The sequence below is a fragment of the Aphelocoma coerulescens genome, chromosome 34 (assembly GCF_041296385.1).
Source record: "Aphelocoma coerulescens isolate FSJ_1873_10779 chromosome 34, UR_Acoe_1.0, whole genome shotgun sequence".
Taxonomy (NCBI): domain Eukaryota; kingdom Metazoa; phylum Chordata; class Aves; order Passeriformes; family Corvidae; genus Aphelocoma; species Aphelocoma coerulescens.
The window spans coordinates 511634-536091 of record NC_091045.1 but is presented as its reverse complement, the minus strand read 5'-3'; the positions used below and the strand labels follow the sequence as shown (position 1 = coordinate 536091).

Sequence of the window (24458 nt, the reverse complement as noted above, 5' to 3'; positions counted from 1 at the left end):
CCCCCCAGGCACCCCCCCCAGCCCCTCACCTCGAGCTGGGGGTGCTGGGGGGGCACTGGGACGAACTGGGGCAGGCTGTGGCTGAACCAGAGGGCGATGGGGCGCTTCATGTTGATGGCGAAGGGCTCGTAGCCCTCCTGCAGGCCGCAGATGCCGAAGTAGCGCAGGGTGCCCACGTCCTGGCCCAGGTTCAGGTGCCCCTCCTGCCCCAAACCCAGGCTGCACACGGGGACAAAGCCTGGGGGGCACAGGGGGGGGGTCAGCACCGCAACCCCCGCCCACCCCAGAGCCCCCAGACCCAGCCCGGAGCCCCCAGACCCACCCATGATCACCCAGGGAGCACAGGGTGCTGCTCTCCCGCCCCAGGCTCAATCCCCCCCTCCTGCCCCAGCCCCAGGTGGGACCGGGGGGGGGTCTCAGCACCCCGAGCCCACCCTGGGGACCCCCAGTCCGGGCCCCCCCTCACCGTCGGCCACCTCGAAGTCCCTGAAGGCCACCTCGGAGCCGCCGTCGCCGATCAGCACCTCCCCGTTGAGGGTGAAGCTCATGTGGCACTCGCCCAGGTCGATGAGGCAGCCCACCACGTCCCCCGCCTGCCAGGGCCGCCCGAAGGACTCGCCCCCCACGTGCCACCGCTGGGCCTGGGGGACACGGGGGGCACGGGGGTCACAGAAGGTGGCGGTGGCACCTGGGGACCCAGCGGGACATGGGGACATCGGGGCTCACAGGTGCCAGTGGGCTCTGGGTGTCCCTGAGGGTCCCTGAGTGTCCCAGGCTGTCCCTGAGTGTCCCTGCCTGTCCCTGCGTGTCCCGGGGGTCCCAGGCTGTCCCTGAGGGTCCCTGCATGTCCCTGTGTGCCCCTGCATGTCCCAGGCTGTCCCTGCATGTCCCTGCGTGTCCCAGGCTGTCCCAGGCTGTCTCTGTGTGTCCCTGCTCGCCCCAGGCTGTCCCTGCGTGTCCCGGGGGTCCCAGGCTGTCCCAGGCTATCTCTGTGTGTCCCTGCTCGCCCCGGGCTGTCCCTGCGTGTCCCGGGGGTCCCAGGCTGTCCCAGGCTATCTCTGTGTGTCCCTGCTCGCCCCGGGCTGTCCCTGTGTGTCCCTGCTTGCCCCAGGCTATCTCTGCGTGTCCCTGCTTGCCCCAGGCTGTCCCTGCTTGCCCCAGGCTGTCCCAGGCTATCTCTGTGTGTCCCTGCTCGCCCCGGGCTGTCCCTGCGTGTCCCTGCTTGCCCCAGGCTATCTCTGTGTGTCCCTGCTCGCCCCGGGCTGTCCCTGCGTGTCCCTGCTTGCCCCAGGCTATCTCTGTGTGTCCCTGCTCGCCCCGGGCTGTCCCTGTGTGTCCCTGCTTGTCCCAGGCTATCTCTGCTCGCCCCAGGCTGTCCCTGCGTGTCCCAGGGGTCCCAGGCTGTCCCAGGCTATCTCTGTGTGTCCCTGCTCGCCCCGGGCTGTCCCTGTGTGTCCCTGCTTGCCCCAGGCTGTCCCTGCTCGCCCCGGGCTGTCCCTGTGTGTCCCTGCTTGCCCCAGGCTGTCCCTGCGTGTCCCGGGGGTCCCAGGCTGTCCCAGGCTATCTCTGCGTGTCCCTGCTTGCCCCAGGCTGTCCCTGCTCGCCCCGGGCTGTCCCTGCTTGTCGCGGGGCTGGCCGGGCCTCACCCGGTGCCCGTTGAAGACGAAGGCCATGTCGTCGGCGCCCAGCTCGGTGTCGGGGCGCAGCCCGGGCCGGGCCCAGCCCACGCGCATCTCGCCGGGGGTCACGGCCTCGAACTCGAAGTACCACTTCCCGCTGCGCACGGCCGAGCCCCGCTCCGCCCGGAACAGCCGCGGCCGGGGGGCGCGGGGACCCCCCGAGGGGACGCCCTGCGAGGCTGGGGGGAGATAGAGGGGTCGGCACCCCGAAACGGGACACGGAGCCCCACAAACGGCACCCCGAGACCCCCCCAAGGGCCCCTCAGAGCGTCCCCAAAGCCCCCAAAAGTCCCTCGAGGAGCTCTCAGATGTCCCCCAAAGGCTGGGTGACCGCCCCGAGCACCCCCCAAGGGGCTGGTGTCCCCCTGAGCCCCCCCACCCACACGTGTCCTGGTTGGGGGCCCTCCAAACCCCTCCAAAATGTCCCCAGGCTCCCTTGAAAGCCTCCCAAAGGTCCCCAAAGGGCCACCAAAGTGTCCCTGACCCCTGGCAGCCCCCCCAGCCCCGCACTCACGCGCCTCCTGGTCGGGGGGCTCGATGTTGTAGCCGTAGCCCAGCAGGGTCCGCACGGCCTGGCAGAGGCTCTCGCGGTTGGTGGCCTTTGTCCCCTCGTCCAGCAGGTTGTAGGGGACCAGCCGCGGGTTCCGCTTGTTCTTGATGTCCTGGGGCCGGGGGACAGCGGGCTCAGGGGCCTGGGGACACCGGGACACCCCCACGGGCGCGGGGACACGGCCAGGGGACGCGGGGCCCTGACACCCCGGGGGGGATTTTGGGTGTCAGGGGTGGGTGGGGGTCCCCACCTGGGTGGTGCTGTAGGTCCAGCCCTGCTGGACCCTGTCCCGAGCCCACACGTTGTGGCCGTTCTCGGCCAGGCGATCGACCAGGGTCAGCTGGGCCGGCGTGAGCCGCACGTGAGACAGGTCCAGCGGCGCCGGCTTGTACCCGTTGGACATCGTGTACCTGGGGGGTGGACACACCTGTGGGACCCCCAGAACTCCCCCCACCCATGGGCACCCCAAAAAGGACCCCCTGAACCTCCTCAGGGGTCTCCGAAGTGGGACATTCCCAACCCAACGGGGCCATCCCAACCCAACCTGGCTCCCGTTGGACACGCTGGGAATGGGGGGACGCACCTGTGGGACCCCCCCCCCCGCCATGGGGACCCCAGGAAGGACCCCCAGAAGCTCCTCCAGGACCCCAAAACTGGGACTTCCTAGACTGGGATGCCCCCAAACTGGGACTCCACTTTAAGGACCCCAAATTGGGACGTCAAACTGGAAGTTCCCTACAGAGACCCCCCAAACTGGGATCCTCCCCACCCCTCCAGCCCCCTCCCCAACCCCCCCCAGCCCCCCAAACCCACGTTTTGGGCAGTTTGATCTTCTTGAGGTTCTCCTCGGCCTTCTCGTCCGCCATCCCCACGTGGCAGCCCAGGGCCAGCAGCGTCCTGGGGACACCCCAACAAATCAGCACCCCCAACTCTGGGGCGTTCGGGGTCAGGGACGCCCCCCCAAACCCCTTCTACCCCAAATCCAGGGCTGCCCAGCAGTGTCCTGGGGACACCCCAAAATCGGGACACCCCAAAATCAGCAGCCCCCCTTCAGATCCGGAGGGCTCAGAATGAGAGGGGACCCCAACCCTGCCCCATTTTGGGGTGATACCCCAAAAGCCCCCTCCCCAAACCCACCCACCCTTTCCCAGGGGGTTTCAGGGACCCCACACGAAGAGGGGGGACCCCCAAACTCCCTCTGTCCCCCCTTACTTGAGGGTCTCCCCCGACATCTGGAGGTTGTAGCCGCGCTCGGGCTCGGGGAGGCTGTGGAAGCTCAGCAGACAGGGGTGCAGGCGCTGCACGTCATCCCGCACCTGGGGCACCCCAAAAACACATCCTGGGCACGGGGACCCCCCCACCGGGACCCCCCCCCAGCCAGGGACTCCCCAAAAAGGGCCCCAACGCCGGGGGGAGCTCCGAAAGGATCCACCAAAAGGACCCCAGTGCGGCCAGGGATCCCCTCAAAGGACCCAAACACTGGGGAACCTCAAAACAGGGCCCCAAATAGGGGCAACCCCAGGTCTGGGAGCCCCAAAAGGGGATCCCGGCTCTGGGGACCGATCTAAAATACCCCAAATAGGAATTTTGGGGTGCTGGGGGAGGTTTGGGGTCCCCCACTCACAGGCCCGTAGGTCCAGCCCTGCTCGATGCGGGTCAGGCCCAGAGCTCAGGGTGGGTTTGGGGGGCGGTTGGGGGTTCCCTGGGGTTTTTTTGGGGTTCCCCGGGGGGGTTTGGGGTCCCCCACTCACAGGCCCGTAGGTCCAGCCCTGCTCGATGCGGGTCAGGGCCCAGAGCTCGTGGATGTTCTCCGCCAGCTTCTCCCGGATGCGCTCCAGGTGTGGGGGCAGCACGATCTGGGGGGGACAGGGGGCGTTGGACCCCCGAGAGCCCCCCAAAACCTCCTTCACCCCCCCAAAATCCTTTCCCAACCTCTTAAAGCCGCCCCAAATTCACCTCTAAGCTCCCCAACATCTCCCAAAATCCCCCTCTATTCCCTCCAAACACCCTCCATCACCCCCAACCCCCCTCCATCCCCCCAAAACCCCTCCCAGCCATCCCAAACCCCCTCCATTCCCCCAAAACCACTCCCAAACCCTCTCCATCCCCTAAAACCCCTCCCAACCATCCCAATCCCCCCTCCATTCCCCCGAAATCACTCCCAACCATCCCAATCCCCCCTCCATACCCCCAAAACCACTCCCAATCCCCCCTGGATCCCCCCAAAACCCTCCCAACCATCCCAATGCCCCCTCCATCCCCCCAAAACCACTCTCAAACCCCCCTCCATCCCCCTAAAACCCCTCCCAATGCCCCCTCCATCCCCCCAAAACCACTCCCAAACCCCCTCCATCCCCCCAAACCACTCCCAAACCCCCTCCATCCCCCCAAAACCACTCTCAATCCCCCCTCGATCCCCCTAAAACCCCTCCCAATGCCCCCTCCATCCCCCCAAAACCCCTCCCAACACCCCCAATCCCCCCTTCCATCCCCCCCCAAAACACCCCCGGGCGCCCCCCCGCGCACCTGGCAGGTGTCCACGGGGCAGGGGGTGAAGGCGGTGTGGGGCAGGGCGCGGGTGGGCCCCAGGAGGCTGCGGGCGCCGGGCGGGGCCGAGCCCCGGTACGCCGTGAGGGGCTCCAGGCGCAGCCGCTCCCGGGGCAGCAGCGCCTCGGCGCAGGGCGCGTACCCGGGCGGGGGCACGAACCGGAACTCCCCGTGCCGGCCCCCCAGCAGGAACCGCAGCCTGGGGGGCACGGGACACCCCGAGTGACCCATAGAGACCCCATAGAGACCCCCTTTAACCCCCCCCACCCAGCAGGAACCGCAGCCTGGGGGGCAGGGGACACCCCGAGTGACCCATAGAGACCCATAGAGACCCCATAGAGACCCCCTTTAACCCCCCCCACCCAGCAGGAACCGCAGCCTGGGGGGCACGGGACACCCCGAGTGACCCATAGAGACCCATAGAGACCCCATAGAGACCCCATAGAGACCCCATAGAGACCCCCACCCAGCAGGAACCGCAGCCTGGGGGGCATGGGGACACCCCGAGTGACCCATAGAGACCCCATAGAGACCCCCTTTAACCCCCCCCACCCAGCAGGAACCGCAGCCTGGGGGGCAGGGGACACCCCGAGTGACCCATAGAGACCCATAGAGACCCCATAGAGACCCCCTTTAACCCCCCCCACCCAGCAGGAACCGCAGCCTGGGGGGCACGGGACACCCCGAGTGACCCATAGAGACCCATAGAGACCCCATAGAGACCCCATAGAGACCCCATAGAGACCCCCACCCAGCAGGAACCGCAGCCTGGGGGGCAGGGGGACACCCCGAGTGACCCATAGAGACCCCATAGAGACCCCATAGAGACCCCATAGAGACCCCCACCCAGCAGGAACCGCAGCCTGGGGGGCACGGGGACACCCCAAGTGACCCCCGGACCCATAGAGACCCCATAGAGACCCCATAGAGACCCCATAGAGACCCCCACCCAGCAGGAACCGCAGCCTGGGGGGCACGGGGACACCCCGAGTGACCCATAGAGACCCCATAGAGACCCCCTTTAACCCCCCCCACCCAGCAGGAACCGCAGCCTGGGGGGCACGGGGACACCCCGAGTGACCCCCGGACCCATAGAGACCCCATAGAGACCCCATAGAGACCCCCTTTAACCCCCCCCACCCAGCAGGAACCGCAGCCTGGGGGGCACGGGACACCCCGAGTGACCCATAGAGACCCATAGAGACCCCATAGAGACCCCATAGAGACCCCCACCCAGCAGGAACCGCAGCCTGGGGGGCAGGGGGACACCCCGAGTGACCCATAGAGACCCCATAGAGACCCCATAGAGACCCCATAGAGACCCCCACCCAGCAGGAACCGCAGCCTGGGGGGCACGGGGACACCCCAAGTGACCCCCGGACCCATAGAGACCCCATAGAGACCCCATAGAGACCCCATAGAGACCCCATAGAGACCCCCACCCAGCAGGAACCGCAGCCTGGGGGGCACGGGGACACCCCGAGTGACCCATAGAGACCCCATAGAGACCCCCTTTAACCCCCCCCACCCAGCAGGAACCGCAGCCTGGGGGGCACGGGGACACCCCGAGTGACCCCCGGACCCATAGAGACCCCATAGAGACCCCATAGAGACCCCCTTTAACCCCCCCCACCCAGCAGGAACCGCAGCCTGGGGGGCACGGGACACCCCGAGTGACCCATAGAGACCCATAGAGACCCCATAGAGACCCCATAGAGACCCCCACCCAGCAGGAACCGCAGCCTGGGGGGCACGGGGACACCCCGAGTGACCCATAGAGACCCATAGAGACCCCATAGAGACCCCATAGAGACCCCCACCCAGCAGGAACCGCAGCCTGGGGGGCAGGGGACACCCCGAGTGACCCCCGGACCCATAGAGACCCCATAGAGACCCCATAGAGACCCCACAGGGACCCCCTTTAACCCCCCCACCCAGCAGGAACCGCAGCCTGGGGGGCACAGGGACACCCCGAGTGACCCATAGAGACCCCACAGGGACCCCAAGTATCACCCCTGCCCCCCCTCCACCCTCCCCAAAAGGACCCAGAGCCTGGGGGGTCACCCCGAGTCACCCCCTCAGTGTCCCCCCTTCTAGGAGTCCCTCCACCTCTTCCAGTGCCCCCTTTAGGGGTCCCACACCCCAATTCCCCCAGACCCCATCAGTCCCCCCCTTTAGGGGTCCCAGCCCCCTTTCAGGGGTCCCTGGCTCCTCCCAGCCCCCCCCCTTAGGGGTCCCACCCCCCAATTCTGGGGTGTCCCCCCTCACCGGACCCCCGCCGAGAAGCTGGCCACGGGGGTGAAGAGGGTGTCCAGGTTGAAGCCCTCGAGGACGCCCTGCACGGGGGCCCCGTTGAGGCGGAACGAGGCGCTGGGCACCCCCAGGTCCAGGCAGCAGCTGACCACGTCCCCCTCGGCCAGCGCCCGGCGCTGCGGGGACCCCACGGCCTTGGGGACACCCCCTGGGGGGGGACAGAGGGCTCAGGGGGGTCACAGGGGATGGGGGGACAGGGAAAGGGGTCTCAGAGGGCTCAGGGACACGGGGGATGGGGGCAGCTGGGGGGTCCCAGGGTGTCGGGGGGTGTGGCAGGTGTCCCCTCACCTGTCCACAGGTGGAGGCCGTCGAAGGCGAAGGAGTTGAGGTCGTCGCCGGCGCCGTTGCCCCCCCAGCCCGCGCCCCCGCCCGGGGCGGGCCGGAAGCCCCCGGCCGCCCCCCAGCCCACCCTCAGGTGGGTGGGCACGGGGGTCACGAAGGGCTGCACCCGCTCCACGGCCACCTCGAAGTACCAGCAGCGGAACTGCGTCGAGCCCGGCGCCGTCCCCACAAACAGGTTGGGGCGCACGCTGCAACGGCGGGGGGCGGTCGGGGAGGGGGGGACACCCCCTTGGGAGCCCCAGATCCCACCCCGAGAACCCCAAATCCTACCCCAAGGGCGCCCAGACGCTCCCCAGGAGCAGCCCGAGGTCCTCCAGGAACATCTCAAGAGCTTCCAGGAGCACCTCACCCACCTCCAAAAACCCTCCAAAAACCCCAAAACCTCCAGACTCCCCCAAAACCCCTCAAAACCGCCATAACTCCCGTCCCAGGACCCCCCAGACCCACCCCAAGCCCCCAGCACCCCTTCAAGGCCCCCCCAACCCCCCCCAGACACCCCGCAAGGTCCTCCAGGAACATCTCAAGAGCTTCCAGAAGCACCTCAACAACCTCCAGCCTGCCCCAAAACTGCTCAGAACCTCCCCAAACGCCCGTGACTGCCCTCCCCAGGACCCCCAGGCCCCCGAAGCCCCCCGGTCGCCCCCGGTCGCCCACCTGGTGACGTAGTTGATCATGCCGGTCTGCAGCAGGAGGTCGCGGCGCGGCAGCAGGTTCTCGGTGATGAGGTTCTGGTTGGAGCGCACGGCCACGGCGTTGCACACGCACAGCGAGCACAGCACGTCCAGCACCTGCCAGGACGCAGCCCTGAGCACCCCTGGGCACCCCTGGGCACCCCTGAGCACCCCTGGGGACACCTGGGGACACCTGGGGACACCTGGGGACACCCAGAGCCCTGCCCACCTTGTGGTTGCGGCCGTGCTTGTCCAGCAGGGAGATGATGGACTTGATGTGGTTCTCCTGGATGATGTTCAGCACCTCGGGGCTCTCGATCAGGACGCAGTACAGCACCTCCAGGATGCCTGAGGTGTGGGGCAGCCCCACAGCAGGGGGGTCAGACCCATAGGAGAGACCCCGGACCCATAGGAGAGACCCCGGACCCATGGGAACCTCCTCAGCCTCCAAGCAGGGTCTTCAGCCCCCCGAAGGTCCCCGGCTCCTGCCCCATAGTGGGTTCTCAGCCCCACAGAACCAGCACAAGCCCCATGTGAGAACCAACCAACCCCCCCAGCCCCACGGCCGCCCCACTGACCCGAGGAGGCCTCCAGCCTGTCCAGTTTGCTGACCAGCCAGTCCAGGTTGGTGGAGAACAGGGCGCAGTTGGCTCGGTTCCCTCGGATCAGCGAGGCTGGGGGGACACGGGGGGTCAGCGACCCACGGCCCTGCCCCACAGACACCCCACACCCTGCCCCACAGCATCCCACAGCACTACCCCCTAACACCTCATAGCACCCCACACCCTGCCCCACAGCATCCCACAGCACTCACCCTACCCCCTAACACCTCATAGCACACCACACCCTGCCCCATAGCATCCCATCCTGACCCAGACATCCCACATCTGCCCCACAGCCCCCCGTGCGTGCCCCACAGCCCCACCCAGCAGCTCGTAGAGCAGCTTGGCATCATCCCACCCCATCCTGCCCCACAGCCCCCCGTGTGTGCCCCACAGCCCCCCGTGCGTGCCCCACGGCCCCACCCAGCAGCTCGTAGAGCAGCTTGGCATCATCCCACCCCATCCTGCCCCACAGCCCCCCGTGTGTGCCCCACAGCCCCACCCAGCAGCTCGTAGAGCAGCTTGGCATCATCCCACCCCATCCTGCCCCACAGCCCCCCGTGTGTGCCCCACAGCCCCCCGTGCGTGCCCCACGGCCCCACCCAGCAGCTCGTAGAGCAGCTTGGCATCATCCCACCCCATCCTGCCCCACAGCCCCCGTGCGTGCCCCACAGCCCCACCCAGCAGCTCGTAGAGCAGGTTGACGATCTCCTTCCAGGCGGCCGCCGCCTCCTCCCCCGCGGCCTCCCCGAACTGCGCCGCGGTGCTGTAGGCGCTCAGCCGGTCGATGCAGCTCAGCACCAGCGTCAGCATCCCCTGCGGCCCGGGGAGGGGGCGTGAGACCCCCTGATGGGACCCCCAGAACCCCCCTGGGACCCCCAAATAGGGACACACACCCTGGGACTCCCCCAAGGACCCAGAGACACCCCCCAGCACCCTGGGACCCCCAAACTGGCACCAGCGCCAGCATCCCCTGCGGCCCGGGGGCCACTGTCAGAGCCCTCCCGGGACCCCCAAACCGCGACACCCCCAAGGCCGGGACCCCCGCTCCGGGACACCTCCCAGGACCTTCGTGATCCCCCTGTGACTCCCAAATCCGGGGAGGGGGCCCGGGGCTCACATCTGCTGGAAGAGGAGGCAGCCCCAGAGCGCCGGGACCCGGCAGCGCCCCCAGACTCCCCCAGCGCCCGGACCCCCGGGGCACCCACGACCCCATTTAGCCCTGAGGGCGCCGAACTGGGGGGGGTCCCGGGGGTCGCACCTCCTGCTGGAAGAGGCTCTGGCGAGCCCGCAGGGCGCGCAGGCGGCCCTGGCGCTGCTCGTGGCGCAGCTCGGGCGGCGGCGGCTCGAAGTACCCGATCAGGTCCCGCAGGCTCAGGATGACGGCGGCGATGGGCAGGGCGGGGGGCGGCGACCCCCGCGGGCGGCCCTGCAGGCTGTCCAGGCTCCTGGGGCGGGGGGGCACGGAGGGGTCAGACCACCAGGACCATCCTAACAACCCCCCCAGGACTCCCCAGGACCCCCCGGACATGCCCCCGACCACCCCAGGACCCCCAGACCCGATAAAGGCTCCGCAGTGCTGAAGATCATCCCCGTGGCCCCCAGCCCCAGGACCCCCCAGGACCCCCCAGGACCCCCCAGGACCCTCTGACACCCCCAGGCCCCCCCAGACCTGATGAAGGTCCCGTAGAGCCCCGTGGTGCTGAAGACCATCCGAGCTGCCTGCGACTCCTGGTGCTGGGAGCGGGTCAGGGTCAGCGCGTCGTCCATGTGCCCCTCCTGGTGCAGGATGGCCTGGGGGGGACGGGGGGGCACGAGGAGGGGTCAAGGGGGACCCCCAAACCCTCAGGGACCCCCCAGGGAGACCCCAAACCCACACAAACGCCCCCAGACCCACACAGAGCCATGGGGAGCCCCGCAGAGCTATAGGGACACACAGCGACCCCCCCAGTCCACGTGCCCCCCTCCTGGTGCAGGATGGCCTGGGGGGGGGAAGAGGGGGTCAAGGGGAACCCGCGAACCCCTAGAGACCCCCCTGAACCCACAGGGACCCCCAAAACTCTCAAAGACACCCCAAAAAGCATTCCAGAGTCTCTCTAGAGCCATCCCAGTGCTGCTGGGAGTCCTGAACCCCCTTCAAAACCCCCCGAACATCCCCCCAAAGCCCCCCAGAGCCACCCCAGCACGTTTGGAGGAGCCCCAAAGACCCCAGGGACCCTCCTAAACCCCAAAGAGCCCCTCAAAGACACCCCAAAGCCCACCTAGACCAATCTTAGCGCCTCTTGGTGCTCTCAAAAGCCCTTAAACCCCTCCGAAACTCCCCGAACTTCTCCCCCAAGCCCCCTCAGAGCCCCCCCCGCGGCGATTTTGGGGACCCCCCGAACCCACCTTCCTCTTGAGCAGCCCGAGGCGCTGGGCCTTGGGGTCGGGGGCGGCGTAGGTGACCCAGAGCCCGCTGTTCCCGTGCTGCAGGAAGCAAAGGGACTCCCCGTACTTGATCTCGGGGGGCCCCATGCCCTCGATGTCCCTTTTGGGGGTCGTCTCCAGCTTCTCCTGCGGGATCGGGGGGTACAGGAGGGGTCAGGGGGACCCGGGTGGGGACCGGGATCCAGACGGGGACAGGGAGCAGGATGGGGACGGGGATAAAGAGCAGGACAAGGTCCGGATGGGGACTCGGGGCAGGTTGGGGACAGCTGGGGACATCCCGGTGGCATCGGAAACATGGAAGCAGAAGGCGGCCACGTGCGTGGGGGGACGGGGATGGGGACAGGGAGCAGGATGGGGAGCAGGGCCGGGTTGGGGACACTCTGGGGACACTCTGGGGACACGCTGGGGACACGCTGGGGACACTCCCACCTTGGAGGCCCGGAAGCAGAAGGTGGCCACGCGCGTGGGGGGACAGGGATGGGGACAGGGAGCAGGATGGGGAGCAGGGCCGGGTTGGGGACACTCTGGGGACACGCTGGGGACACGCTGGGGACACTCCCACCTTGGAGGCCCGGAAGCAGAAGGTGGCCACGCGCGTGTTGGCCGCGGACGCCTCCACCATGGCCAGCCCGGAGGCCTCGGTCAGCGCCAGGTACCGGCCCGTGGTGACGTGGCGCAGGCGGAAGGGCTGTCCCCAGCGCAGGTGGCTCCCGCTCCAGCTGCGGGAGGCACGGAGGGGACACCGCTGTCAGCGGGGGGCTCTGGGACACCGGGATGGGTCACGGGGACACGGCGACACGAGGAGATGGGGGGAGGTGACACCGGGAAAGGACATCGGGACAGGGCGACACAGCTACACGGGACCCCAAGCCCCCACCGGGGCTCCACAGGGGGACCCCACACAGTGTCCTGGGGGGGTGGTGGCACCTCGGGACCCCCCGGGTCCCCCCGTACCTGATGCGCAGGGGCTCGAGGCGCCACAGGGACCTGGCGTGGGCGCACACGGCACCGCCCTCGTAGTTGACAACGCTGCTGCAGGTGACAGGGGGGGTCAGCGACTTGGGGACATCCCCGTGTGTGCCCCCACCCCAAATGCGGGGCCGCCCCACCTGCGCTCCTCGCCCTGCTCGGGGGCCGTGGGGGTCAGGCACTCGTCCATGTGGCCGTGGAACAGGCGCATGACGTGGCCGCCGGTGACATAACCTGGGGGAGGGGGAGACACAGGGGGGTCGGGGTGTTGGGGACACCCTAAGGGACCCCCCGCCCAAGTCTGGGGTCCCTCAGGAGTCACCTTCCTCGGAGCCGGAGCAGATGGGGTTCATGTTCCACAGGGTCTGCATGAAGGAGGCGTCGACCTGGAGCTCCCCAGAGGCCGTGGAGAGGTGCTGGGACACGGGTGGGACACAGGTGGGTCATGGGGGGACATGGCAGGGGGACAGGGGGGTCGTGTGTGTGTCTGCCACGTGTGACATGCAGGGGACACACACAGGACACGGGAGGACACGGGGGTGACCCCCAACACCCCTCCATGTCCCCCCTGTGTCTTCTCTATCCCAGGCATCTCTCAGAGGAGATGCTGCCCACGACCAGGCCGGGGGGTGGGGGATTCCTGTGTCCCCATGTCCCCACGTGTGTCCCCGTGTCCCCCCGTGTCCCCCCGTGTCCCCACGTGTCCCCCCGTGTCCCCACGTGTCCCCTCGTACCAGGTATCTCTCGGATGAGACGCTGACCAGGATCAGGTCGTCGCCCACCCGAACCTTCTCTCCCTCCGAGCGCTGCTTGGACGCCGGGTGCATCGTCCACCAGCACGCCTCGCCTGGGGACACCCCAAATCAGCACCCCCAAAACTCTGGGAGGACCCCCAGAATCAACACCCCCGAGCTGGGGGGACCCCAGGAAGCTCAGGGTCCCCCCCCTTTACCTGCGGCGTCCTTCTGCAGCCCCACGTCGAAGGCCAGTTTGTCGGTGACCGAGCGGGAGGTGGTCAGGCAGCTCAGGTACTGGGGGGACACCTCGTTATTGGGGGGCCCCCAAAGCCCCCCCGAGCCCCCTCAAGCCCCTCCAGATCCCCCAAGCCCCTGGCGGTCCCCCCCAAAACCCCCCACGGCCCCCCAAACTCACCATGCCGCTGTGCGAGTGTCTCAGCAGGATGGCGTGGCCGTAGAGCAGCGTCCGGTGACCCCCACCCTGAGAGGACTTGGGGGGCACAGGCGGGTCAAGGGGGGGACCCCAAAATCCCCTGATGCCCTCAGAAAAAACCCTGAACCCCACAGAAATTCCTGGGGGCTCCATGTGTCAGAGAGAGCCCCTTGTGCATCGCACCCCCCTTGTTTTGGGGTATCCCCGTGTTGGGGTCCCCCCGTGTTGGGGTCTCCTGTGCATCGCACTCCCCCCTGTTTTGGGGTCCCCCCTTGTTTTGGGGTCCCCCCGTGTTGGGGTCTCCTGTGCATCGCACCCCCCCTGTTTTGGAGAGCACCGTGCCTCGGACCCCCCTTCGTGTCGAGGTCCCCTCACGGTGGAATCCCCCCATACTGGGAGCTCCTCTGATGTTGGGGTCCCCAATTCCAGGGTCCCACCCCGCATTAGGGGTCCCCCTCATGTCAGGGTCAGCCCGTGTCGAGATCCCCAATTTCAGGGTCGCCCCATCGAAGTCCCCACAAATTTGGGGTTCCCAGTTTTGGGAATCCCCCTAATATTGAGGGTCTCCTATTTTGGGGCCCCCTCATATGGAGGTTTCCCCCAAAGTGGGATCCCAAATTTCAGGGTCTGCGTCCCTGATTTCGGGGCCCCCCATGTTGGGATCCCCCGTGGATCGGGGTTTCCCACACTCGGGGCCCCCCATATTGGGATCCCCAGTGGATCGGGGATCCCCCCACTCGGGGTCCCCCACGTCGGGATCCCCAGTGGATCGGGGATCCCCCCACTTGGGGTCCCCCACGTTGGGATCCCCACGTTGGGATCCACTCGGGGTCCCCCACGTTGGGATCCACTCGGGGTCCCCCATGTTGGGATCCCCAGTGGATCGGGGGTCCCCCCATTTGGGGTCCCCCACGTTGGGATCCACTCGGGGTCCCCCCGCTCCTCCCGCCCGCGCTCACACTTTGGGGTCCATGCGGAGTTTGGGGGGCTGTGGATGGATGGGATGGGGGGGCACACCCGGACACCTGGGTCCATGCGGGGGGGGGGGGCGGGGTGGGCAGAGCCCCCCAGAATTTGGGTGGGGCGGAGGAGGAGGAGGAGGAGGAGGAGGAGGAAGGGAGTGATGAAGGTGAGGATGAGGATTTGGGGTTCGGGGGGTCACTGCACCACAGTGGCACCTACCCACTTATCCAGATCGACCCCCTGGGTGGGCGGGGGGAGAGAAGAGGGGGGTCACGGGGGGCTGCGACCCCCGCCAAAACACCAGGGACCCCCAAACCTCCCCAGGGACCCCAAAAACTCTTCCAGGAACCCCAAAATCTTCAGATCTCTGCAGGGCCCTAAACACATCCCCCCCCGCAGGATCCTAGACCCCCCCCCCCCCCAGGACACCTAACCCCTCCAGCCCCCCAGGACCCCCTCAGATGGCCCCAAAACCCCACCAAGACCCCCAAACCCCACCCCAGCACCCCCCAGCATCCTAAAACCCCTCTAGGGCCCCTCAAATCCACCCTCCAGGACCCCCAAATCCCCTCTTAAGGACCTAAAACCACCTCCAGTGCCCCCCCAGCCCCCGCGGGACCCCTCGGGGGCCCCCCAAAATTCCCGGCGGGACCCCAGACGCACCTCGCCGCCCACGTCGGAGCTGTTGGCCAGCATCTCCTGCAGCGCCCGCACCGACAGCGACTGCTCCAGCACGAAGCAGCACACGGCCAGGTCGGGGGGGACATTCTGGGGACAGCGCGGGGGGCCGCGGGTCACGGGGGACCCCCGGCACCCTTGGGACCCCGCACACCCCCTCCCCAGAACCCAGGGGATGCCCCCAGACCCCAGCTCTGGGTCTCCCAGCCCCTAAACCCTCCGCCAGCGCCCCCGAACCCCCCCCCAGACCCGGGGTTCCCCGGGGTCCCCCGGCCCCCCCGGCCCCTCCCCCCGAATTTGGGGAGCCCCCCGGAGCTGGGAGGGGTCTCACCTGTGCGTTGGAGGTGGGCTCCAGGGAGCAGAGGCGGTTCCCGAAGCCCTCCACCGACAGGCAGAGCTTGAGCTGCTCCTTCAGCAGCGTCGTGGTGCACTGCAGGACCACCTCGTCGTCCTGGGGGGCAAAGAGGGGGGTCAGCACCCCAAAATACCCCCCCAGAACCCCAAAAAACCCCCAGCACGTCCCTATGGCACCCCATGGCCCCGCCGTGTCCCTATGGGACCCTCAGGGGTGGGGCGGCACTGCAGGACCACCTCGTCGTCCTGGGGGGCAAAGGGGGGGCTCAGCACCCCAAAATGCCCCCCCAGAACCCCAAAATACCCCCAGCACGCCCCTATGGGACCCTCAGGGGTGGGGCGGCACTGCAGGACCACCTCGTCGTCCTGGGGGGCAAAGAGGGGGGCTCAGCACCCCAAAATACCCCCCCAGAACCCCAAAAAACCCCCAGCACGTCCCTATGGCACCCCATGGCCCCGCCGTGTCCCTATGGGACCCTCAGGGGTGGGGCGGCACTGCAGGACCACCTCGTCGTCCTGGGGGGCAAAGGGGGGGGTCAGCACCCCAAAATACCCCCCCAGGACCCCAAAATACCCCCAGCACGTCCCTATGGCACCCCATGGCCCCGCCGTGTCCCTATGGGACCCTCAGGGGTGGGGCGGCACTGCAGGACCACCTCGTCGTCCTGGGGGGCAAAGGGGGGGGGTCATCACCCCAAAATGCCCCCCCCAGAGCCCCAAACCCCCCACGAGCCCCCCATGGTACCCCTGGGTGCCCCCAAACCCTATGGGGGGAAAAGGTCAGGACCCCCTGGGCACCCCCACACCCTATTGGGGGGGGTCAGGACGCCTTGGGTGCCCCCCAAATTCTACAGGGGAGGGTCAGGACCCCCTGGGTGCCCCTGTGCCCCCCCCCCAAAGGAGTCAGGCCCCCCCTTCCCCCCCCCCCCACCTGCTCCCGTCACTCGGGGCCCCCCCGGAATGGGGGGGGAGGGGGCGGATTCCACCCGCGGGCCGGGGATGCCACGGGGGGGGTGGGGGGGGAGGGTCCGTGACTCAGTTTCCCCTCCCAAAATCCCCTCCTCAAATCCGCTGAGCTCAGCATTCCCCCCCCCCCCCCCAAGGTCACCCCTTGCCCCCTCCCCCAATTCCCCAGGTCTAATTTTGAGGCCAAACTGGGAGAAACTGGGACAGAGCAACTGGGACGCCCCTCCCCCTACCGCCCCTTCCCCCCGGGGGGGATCTGGTGTCGCCCCTCCCCCCCCCCAGCAGCTGCTCCCCCTCCCCCCCCCCGTGTTACTTTTTTGGGAGCCCGGGACAGGTGGGGGGAGGGGTGAGGTGACCCCCCCCTTCCCAGTGCTCCTCCCAGTTCATCCCAGTATCTCCCAGTGGCCCCAGTTTCCCCCCCCAGCACCTCTCAGTACTCCCAGGCCCCCTCGTCTTGTTCCCCCCAGTTCTCCCAGTATCTTCTCCCAGTCCGCCCAGTTTCCTCTGCCAGTCCTCCAGGTTTTTTCTCCCAGTATCTCCCAGTTTCCCTCCCCAATTCCTGCTCTATCCCCAGTTCTGCTCCCCCAAATCCCCCGTTTCCCTTCCAGTATCCCCTCCCAGTACCCCCAGTCCTTCTCTCCCAGTTCTCCTAGTTTTCCCCGCTTTCCCTCCCAGCTCTCCCATTATCTCCCAGTATCCCGTCCCAATTCTCCCAGTTTCCACCCTAATCCCTCCAGTTCCTCCCCATCATCTCCCAGCTTTTCCCTCCAGTATCCCCTCCCAATTCTCCCAGTTCCCCCTCCCAATATCTCCCAGTCTCCCCCCCAATTTCTCCCACATTACCTCCCAATTCTCCCGCTTCCACCTCCCCAGTTCTCCCAGTTCCCCCTCCCAGTATCTCCCAGTCTCCCCCCCCCCAATTTCTCCCACATTACCTCCCAGTTTTCCCGCTTCCACCTCCCCAGTTCTCCCAGTTCCCCCTCCCAGTATCTCCGTCTCCCCCCTCAATTTCTCCCACATTACCTCCCAATTTTCCCGCTTCCACCTCCCCAGTTCTCCCAGTTCCCCCTCCCAGTATCTCCGTCTCCCCCCTCAATTTCTCCCACATTACCTCCCAATTTTCCCGCTTCCACCTCCCCAGTTCTCCCAGTTCCCCCCTCAGTCCCTCCCAGTTCTCAGAGCTTCACCCCCATTCCCTCTCCCAGTCCCCCCCCGGAGCCCCCCTCAGCTCCCCGCGCCCCTTCCCAGCGCTCCCCAGTCCCTCCCAGTTCTCCCAGTCGCCCTCCCCGTCCCCGCGCTCACCGTGCGCAGGAACTGCACATCGTCCTCGCCTTCCCCCTCAGCCATCGCCGCCGCCTCGGCGCCCCCGGGGGGACCCGCGGGGGATTCGGGGGGTCCCGGGGGAGTTCTGGGCTGTCCGGGGTGAGCTCTGGGGGGTCCCGGGTGCGGTTTGGGGGGTCCCGAATGGGGGTCGGAGGGTCCCGGGAGGGATCGGGGGGTCCCGGGTGGTGGTCAGAGGTCCTGGGTGGTCAGAGGTCCTGGGGGTGGTCAGAGGTCCCAGGCGGGCTCTGGGGGTCCCGTCCCCCCCCCCTCGGGTGCTCCCCCCGCCGGTGTCACCGATCGTGTCCCCCCCGTGTCGCGACGGCTCCCGGTGACACCTGCAGCCCCTCCCCCCGTGACGTGAGGGGGAGGCTCCGGGGGGGGGCGGGAAACTGAGGCACGGAATGGCCCCTGGTCACCTGGAGGGGGAAACTGAGGCACGGAATGGCCCCTGGTCACCTGGAGGGGGAAACTGAGGCACGGAATGGCCCCTGGTCACCTGGAGAGGGAAACTGAGGCACGGAATGGCCCCTGGTCACCTGGAGGGGGAAACTGAGGCACGGAATGGCCCCTGGTCACCTGGAGGGGGAAACTGAGGCACGGAATGGCCCCTGGTCACCTGGAGAGGGAAACTGAGGCACGGAATGGCCCCTGGTCACCTGGAGGGGGAAACTGAGGCACGGAATGGCCCCTGGTCACCTGGAGGGGGAAACTGAGGCACGGAATGGCCCCTGGTCACCTGGAGAGGGAAACTGAGGCACGGACCCCTCCCAATGTCACCTGGAGGGTCCTGGAGGGGGAAACTGAGGCACGGACCTTTCCAGCCCTCCTCTGGGGTCCCCTCTCGAAGGGAGGTGGGCGGTCCCCCCCAATATTGGGGGGTGCAGCCCTGGGGATGCCTTTGGCTGTTTAAGAGGAGGGGTCCCCACAGGTCAGCCCAGTTCAGCCCGGTTTTTTTTCGGGGGAGGGATTTTAGGGGTGATCCCACCTCCCAGAGCCTCCTCAGGGTGGAATTTGAGGGTGTCTCAGACTCACCATGAAAATCCAGGTTGTGGAGATCCCAGAGCAGCATCCCCAGAGTTCTCCACAGGCTCTCCCAGCGCGGCCAGAGCTCCTTGGCATGAAGACTCCAAACCCTTCGGAGCACCCCAAAACCCTCAGAGTTCCTCAAAACCCCTCAGTCACCCCCAAAATCCTCTCAGTCACCCCAGCCTCCCTCTTTCCCCCTCACGTTTCCCGCCTTTTTTTCCTCTCCCTTTTCCCACCCTTTTTTTTCTCCCTTTGCCATCCCTTTTCCCCTCACATTTCTCACTCTTTTCCCCTCAGGTTTCCCGCCCTTTTCCCCTCATGGTTCCCGCCCTTTTCCCCTCACATTTCTCACTCTTTTCCCCTCAGGTTTCCCGCCCTTTTCCCCTCACATTTCTCACTCTTTTCCCCTCAGGTTTCCCGCCCTTTTCCCCTCACGGTTCCCCCCCTTTTTCCCCTCACAGTTCCCGCCCTTTCCCCCTCATATTTCCCGCCCTTTTTCCCCTCATGGTTCCCGCCCTTTTCCCCTCACATTTCTCACGCTTTTCCCGTCATGGTTCCCCCCTTTTCCCCTCACGTTTCTCACCCTTTTTCCCCTCATGGTTTCCCCCCTTTTCCCTCACGGTTCCCCCCCTTTTCCCTTCACATTTCCCACCATTTTTCCCCTCACGGTTCTCACTCTTTTCCCCTCATGGTTCCCCCCCTTTTCCCTTTACATTTCCCCCCGTTTTTCCCCCCACATTTCCCACCCTTTTTCCCCCCACATTTCCCACCCTTTTCCCCTCACATTTCTCACCCTTTTTCCCCTCACAGTTCTCACTCTTTTCTCCTCACGGTTCCCCCCCTTTTCCCCTCACATTTCTCACCCTTTTCCCCCTCACATTTCTCACCCTTTTCCCCTCACGGTTCCCGCCATGTTTCCTTATATTGAGGGGGGGGTCTCACACCTCCCTGGGTTTTGGGGTGCCGTCTCTCAGCAGCTGCTGCCGAATTCGAGGGGCTCCCCCCACCCAAATCCCGCCATTCCTCTGCAAGCCACGGGAGCTGATGAGTCATTGCAATGCCGGGCAGCTTTTGGGGGGCATTCCAGGGGTCCCGTGGGGTGCTGTGGGCGTCCTGGGGTCACTGTGGGGGCCCTATGGGGTGCTGTAGGAATCCTAAGGGTGTTGTGGGGGTCCCAGGGGTGGTTTAGGGGTACCACGGAGTGTCCCAGGGGCTGTCTGTGGGGTTCTCAGGGTGATACGGGGATCCCTGGAGCGTTACGGCTGTCCCAGCGGAGTTTTGGGGGGGTCTCAGGGGTCCCCCAAACGCTGCACCCCCTCTCCCCCCCCCCCCCCCCGTGCTGCCCCTCACCCGGGCCTCGGGCCCGGCTCCATCCCACGGGATTTTGTGCTGAGTCCCCCAGATTCCCGGAATTCCCCGGGAGCGGCGGGCGGGGGGGGCAGGACAAGGACCCCCCTTGTGCCGCGGGTGCGTGGGGGGGGGATTCCAAAAGGGGGGGGTCCCCGTGCTGGGAGTGGGGGGGACACGGATCCGCTCCCAGAGCAGCGGCGCAGCGGGAAGCGGCCGGAGGGGAATTTGGGGTGCGGGCTGGGAAAAAGGGGAGCCCACCCTGCCCAGGGTGGTTTGGAGGGGCTTGGATGGGGTTTGGGGGTGCAGTTGGGGGATTTGGAGGGGCTGCGATGGGGTTTGGGGGTGCAATTGGGGGGATTTGGGGGGCTGTGATGGGGTTTGAGGGTGCAATGGGGGATTTGGGGGGCTGTGATGGGGTTTGGGGGTACAGTTGGGGGATTTGGGGGGCTGTGATGGGGTTTGAGGGTGCAATGGGGGATTTGGGGGGCTGTGATGGGGTTTGAGGGAGCAATGGGGGATTTGGGGTGGCTGTGATGGGGTTTGAGGGTGCAATTGGGGGGGCTGCAATGAAGGTTTGCAGGGGCTGCAATGAGGTTTTGGGGGGATTTGGGGGGCTGCAACGGGGGGTTGGCGGTCTCTGTGCCCCTTTTCCAGGACCCGGAGCCACGGACCTACCCCCCCGCCACTGCTTGTTCCCCCTGGGACCCCCCAGGACCCCCGCAGAAGAGGGACCCCCCTCCCGCCATGGAGGTGAGGAGGGGTCTGGAGGGGGACGCGGGGCCGGAGGAGGGGCACCGAGGGAGTTCAGGGGGGACACGGGGACCCCCCTGAGCCACCCCCGAATGTCTGTGTGCCCCCTCCCCACGCAGGAGCTGGTGGAGCTGGGCCCGGGGGCCGAGGTGGGGAGGGGGCTCTCCCTGGCCCGCGACAGCCACGGGATCTACGTGGCCGAAGCCCCCAAATCCCTGCGGCTGCACCAAGGTGGGGACACTGGGGAGGCTGGGGGGCACTGGGGGCACTGGGGCAGCACCGGGGGTGGCACCGGTGGGGTGACAATCGGGGGGCACTGGGGAGGCTGGGGGGGACACTGGGGGCATTGGGGGTGTCACCGGTGGGGTGACAATCGGGGGGCACTGGGGAGGCTATGGGGGGACACTGGGGCAGCACCGGCGGTGGCACCGGTGGGGTGACAATCGGGGGGCACTGGCGAGGCTATGGGGGGACACTGGGGGCACTGGGGGCACTGGGGCAGCACCGGGGGTGGCACCGGTGGGGTGACAATCGGGGGACACTGGGGACACTGGGGGTGGCACCGGTGGGGGGACAATCGGGGGACACTGGGGGCACTGGGGGTGGCACCGGTGGGGGGACAATCGGGGGACACTGGGGGCACTGGAGGGGGCACTGGGGGCACTGGGGCAGCACCGGGGGTGGCACTGCTGGGGTGACAATCGGGGGGCACTGGGGGCACTGGGGGTGGCACCGGTGGGGTGACAATCGGGGGGCACTGGGGACACTGGGGGGGGACACTGGGGGCACTGGGGTGGCACCGGTGGGGTGACAATCGGGGGACACTGGGGGCAGTGGGGGTGGCACCGGTGGGGGGACAATCGGGGGACACTGGGGGCACTGGGGGCACTGGGGTGGCACCGCTGGGGTGACAATCGGGGGACACTGGGGGCACTGGGGTGGCACCGGTGGGGGGACAATCGGGGGGCACTGGGGGCACTGGGGCAGCACCGGGGGTGGCACCGGTGGGGTGACAATCGGGGTACACTGGGGGCACTGGAGGGGGCACTGGGGGCACTGGGGCAGCACCGGGGGTGGCACCGCTGGGGTGACAATCGGGGGACACTGGGGACACTGGGGGGTGGCACCGGTGGGGGGACAATCGGGGGACACTGGGGACACTGGGGGTGGCACCGGTGGGGGGACAATCGGGGGGCACTGGGGACACTGGGGGCACTGGGGTGGCACCGGTGGGGGGACAATCGGGGGACACTGGGGGCACTGGGGCAGCACCGGGGGTGGCACCGCTGGGGTGACAATCGGGGGGCACTGGGGGGGCACTGACCCCGAAGGGGCGGCCCTGGGGGGACGCTGCGAGGGACACTCGGGGCGATGCCGGGGCAGCGACGCTCAGGGCGGTGACATTTGAGGCGACACCCGGGGTGATGCCTGGGCTGGGTGACAGCCGGGGTGGCACTGCGGGTGGCACCGGCGCTGACACGGTGCCCCTCGGCGTGTCCCGGCGGGGTCCCCGCAGGTGACCGTGTCCTGGGGGCGAGGGTCTCGTTCGAGGGGGCCTCCCCCGAGGCCGTGGGGCGGCTGCTGGAGGGGGCCGGCGGCTGCCGCGTGTCCCTGTACCTGCGGCGACGGAGCCCCGGAGCGCCGGCCGCGACCCCCGAGGGACAGCGGGACGGCGGCGTGGCCAGGCTGGTGCGGGCCCGGGGACCGGGGGATGGGGGCGTCCCTGTGGGCGGGGGGCGTCCCTGTGGGCGGGGGGACCTGGGATGGGCGGGTCCCTATGGATGAGGGGTGGTCCCTGTGGATGTGGGACGGGCTGTGGGGTGTTCGGGGGTCCCTGTGGATGCAGGACGGGCTGTGGGGTGTTCGGGGGTCCCTGTGGATGCCGGGTGGGTTGTTCGGGGGTCCCTGTGGATGTGGGACGGGCTGTGGGGTGTTCGGGGGTCCCTGTGGATGCAGGACGGGGTGTGGGGTGTTCGGGGGTCCCTGTGGATGCCGGGTGGGTTGCGGGGTGTTTGGGGGTCCCCGCGTCCTTTGGGTGCCGCATCCCCTCTCCCCCCCAGACCATCCCGATCCCGACGCCCTCCAAGAAGCCGCCCCCAGCGCCCGTCCCGCCCGCCGCGGCCCCGGTGTCGGTGGAACTGGCCCTTCCCAAGCTGCCGAAGCTGCCGAAGCCCCGCGGAGTCCCGGCCCCGGCCGCCCCGGCCCCCCCGGAGCCCCCGCGGCCGCCGCGGCCCCGGCTCACGGTGCGGGAAGCGGCCGCGGCCCGCACGCCGCTGCCGGAGCCTCCCGAGCCGCCGGAGCTGCCCCGAGCCCCCGGCGAGCCCCCGGCCGGCTCCGGGCCCCGCATCCCGGCCATGGAGGTGGCGGCTCCCAAGGGGTCCCTGGGGCTGAGCCCCCCCCAGATCCGCCCGGGAAAGGGGGGGCCCGAGGCCGGAGGGGATGAGGAGGGGGCGGCCGCCGCCCGGGGGGCGTTCCCGGCCCTCCGCGTCCCCTCCGTCTCCATCGACGTGCCCCGGGCCGTCGTGGAGCTGGTGCCGGAGCTCGGGATGCCCGGCCCGGCGCCGCCCGGCACCGGCCCGGAGGCGGGCTCCAGGTTTGCCGAGGGGCTGCGGAAGCTCGGCCGGGAGCTGGAGGCTCCGGCCGTGGGAATCTCCCCCAAGCCCCCCAAATTCCGCCTCCCGCGCCTCGGGTGGGCCCTGGCCAAGCTGCGGGAGGGCGGCGGGACCCCGCCGGCGTCGCCCCCCGGCATCGCCATTCCCAGCGTGGAGCTGGATCTGGGGGCGGTGGGAGACGCCGGGGCCAAGCTGAAGGTGCCCAAACTGTCCCTGGCGCCGTTTGGCGACGCCGAGGACGGTGCCCGCTTCGGGATCGGCGACTCCGGGGGCGCTCCGGGCTCCCCCCGGCTCCGCGTCCCGCGGTTCGGCATCGGGGGGGCGGCGGCGCTGCCGAAATTCGGGGGGTCCAGCCCCGACCTCCGCCCCGGGGGGGTCCCCAAAGCGCCCCCGAAACGGGGCGGCAGCGCCGAGAGCCTGATCCTGGGCTGGACGGCGCCGGAGCCCCCCGCGACCCTCCGGCCGAAATCCCGGGGGGTCTCGGCGCCGCCGTGGCCGGCCCGGATCGCCATCCCCGCCGTGGGCTTCGCGCTGCCGGGACAGCCCCCGGAGCGCCCCGGGGGCCGCGGGGCCGCGGAGCCGCCGGCGCTGAAGGTGCCGGTGCTGGAGCTGGCTCCGCCGGGCTCGGAAGGGACCTCGGAGCCGCCCGCGCGCCGCTTCGGGGTGAAACTCCCCAAATTCGGGGCCGGCTCCGCCGGGAGCGGGTCGGGATCCTCCGGGAGGATGAGGATGGGCGGCTCCAAGCCCAGCCCTGAGCAAGGAGGAGCCCCCCGCCATGGGAACCCCCGGCCCGGCGGGGCACGGCGCCGGCGGTGGGTGCCCAGGGTGGGCTTCACCCCCGGGGGGGCCTCGCCGGAGCCCCCCAAAGTGGGGAGGATGCGGTTCCCCGACGTCGAGCTCTGCCCCGGGGACCCCCAAATCGCTGGGATCGGGGGGATCTCCTCTCGCTGTGATCCGGGGGGGCCTCGGGGAGGCGAGGGGACCCCCAAATTCCAGCTGCCGCAGCTGGTGCTGAGCCCCCAGATCTGCGGCGAGCCATGAGCCCCCCCCTCCCAGCCTGGGGGGCTTTGGAGACCCCCCCAAACCGGTGACTGAGCTCCCCCAGACCCTCTCTAACTCCCTCCCCCCCAAATTCCTAATCCGGCTGTTTTTCGGGGGGGATGTTG

The 24458-nt window shown here is 68.4% G+C and overlaps 1 protein-coding gene across 1 annotated transcript in view; it reads right to left on the bottom strand.

Annotated features, from left to right (window-relative positions):
- The window catches only part of RYR1 (ryanodine receptor 1), a 59386-nt gene extending 41808 nt beyond the window's left edge, over positions 1–17578 (bottom strand). Inside the window, 28 exon segments of the mRNA XM_068998297.1 lie at positions 30–238; positions 467–641; positions 1647–1858; positions 2194–2341; positions 2480–2639; positions 3043–3126; positions 3442–3545; positions 3981–4085; positions 4756–4975; positions 7045–7237; positions 7378–7619; positions 8086–8219; positions 8332–8450; positions 8681–8776; positions 9385–9520; positions 9966–10152; positions 10377–10498; positions 11093–11257; positions 11694–11850; positions 12086–12160; positions 12241–12334; positions 12423–12516; positions 12835–12947; positions 13053–13131; positions 13253–13327; positions 14897–15001; positions 15243–15362; positions 17534–17578. Coding sequence (XP_068854398.1) covers positions 30–238; positions 467–641; positions 1647–1858; positions 2194–2341; positions 2480–2639; positions 3043–3126; positions 3442–3545; positions 3981–4085; positions 4756–4975; positions 7045–7237; positions 7378–7619; positions 8086–8219; positions 8332–8450; positions 8681–8776; positions 9385–9520; positions 9966–10152; positions 10377–10498; positions 11093–11257; positions 11694–11850; positions 12086–12160; positions 12241–12334; positions 12423–12516; positions 12835–12947; positions 13053–13131; positions 13253–13327; positions 14897–15001; positions 15243–15362; positions 17534–17578 — 3768 coding nt within the window.
- Positions 17579–24458: the final 6880 nt, after the last annotated feature.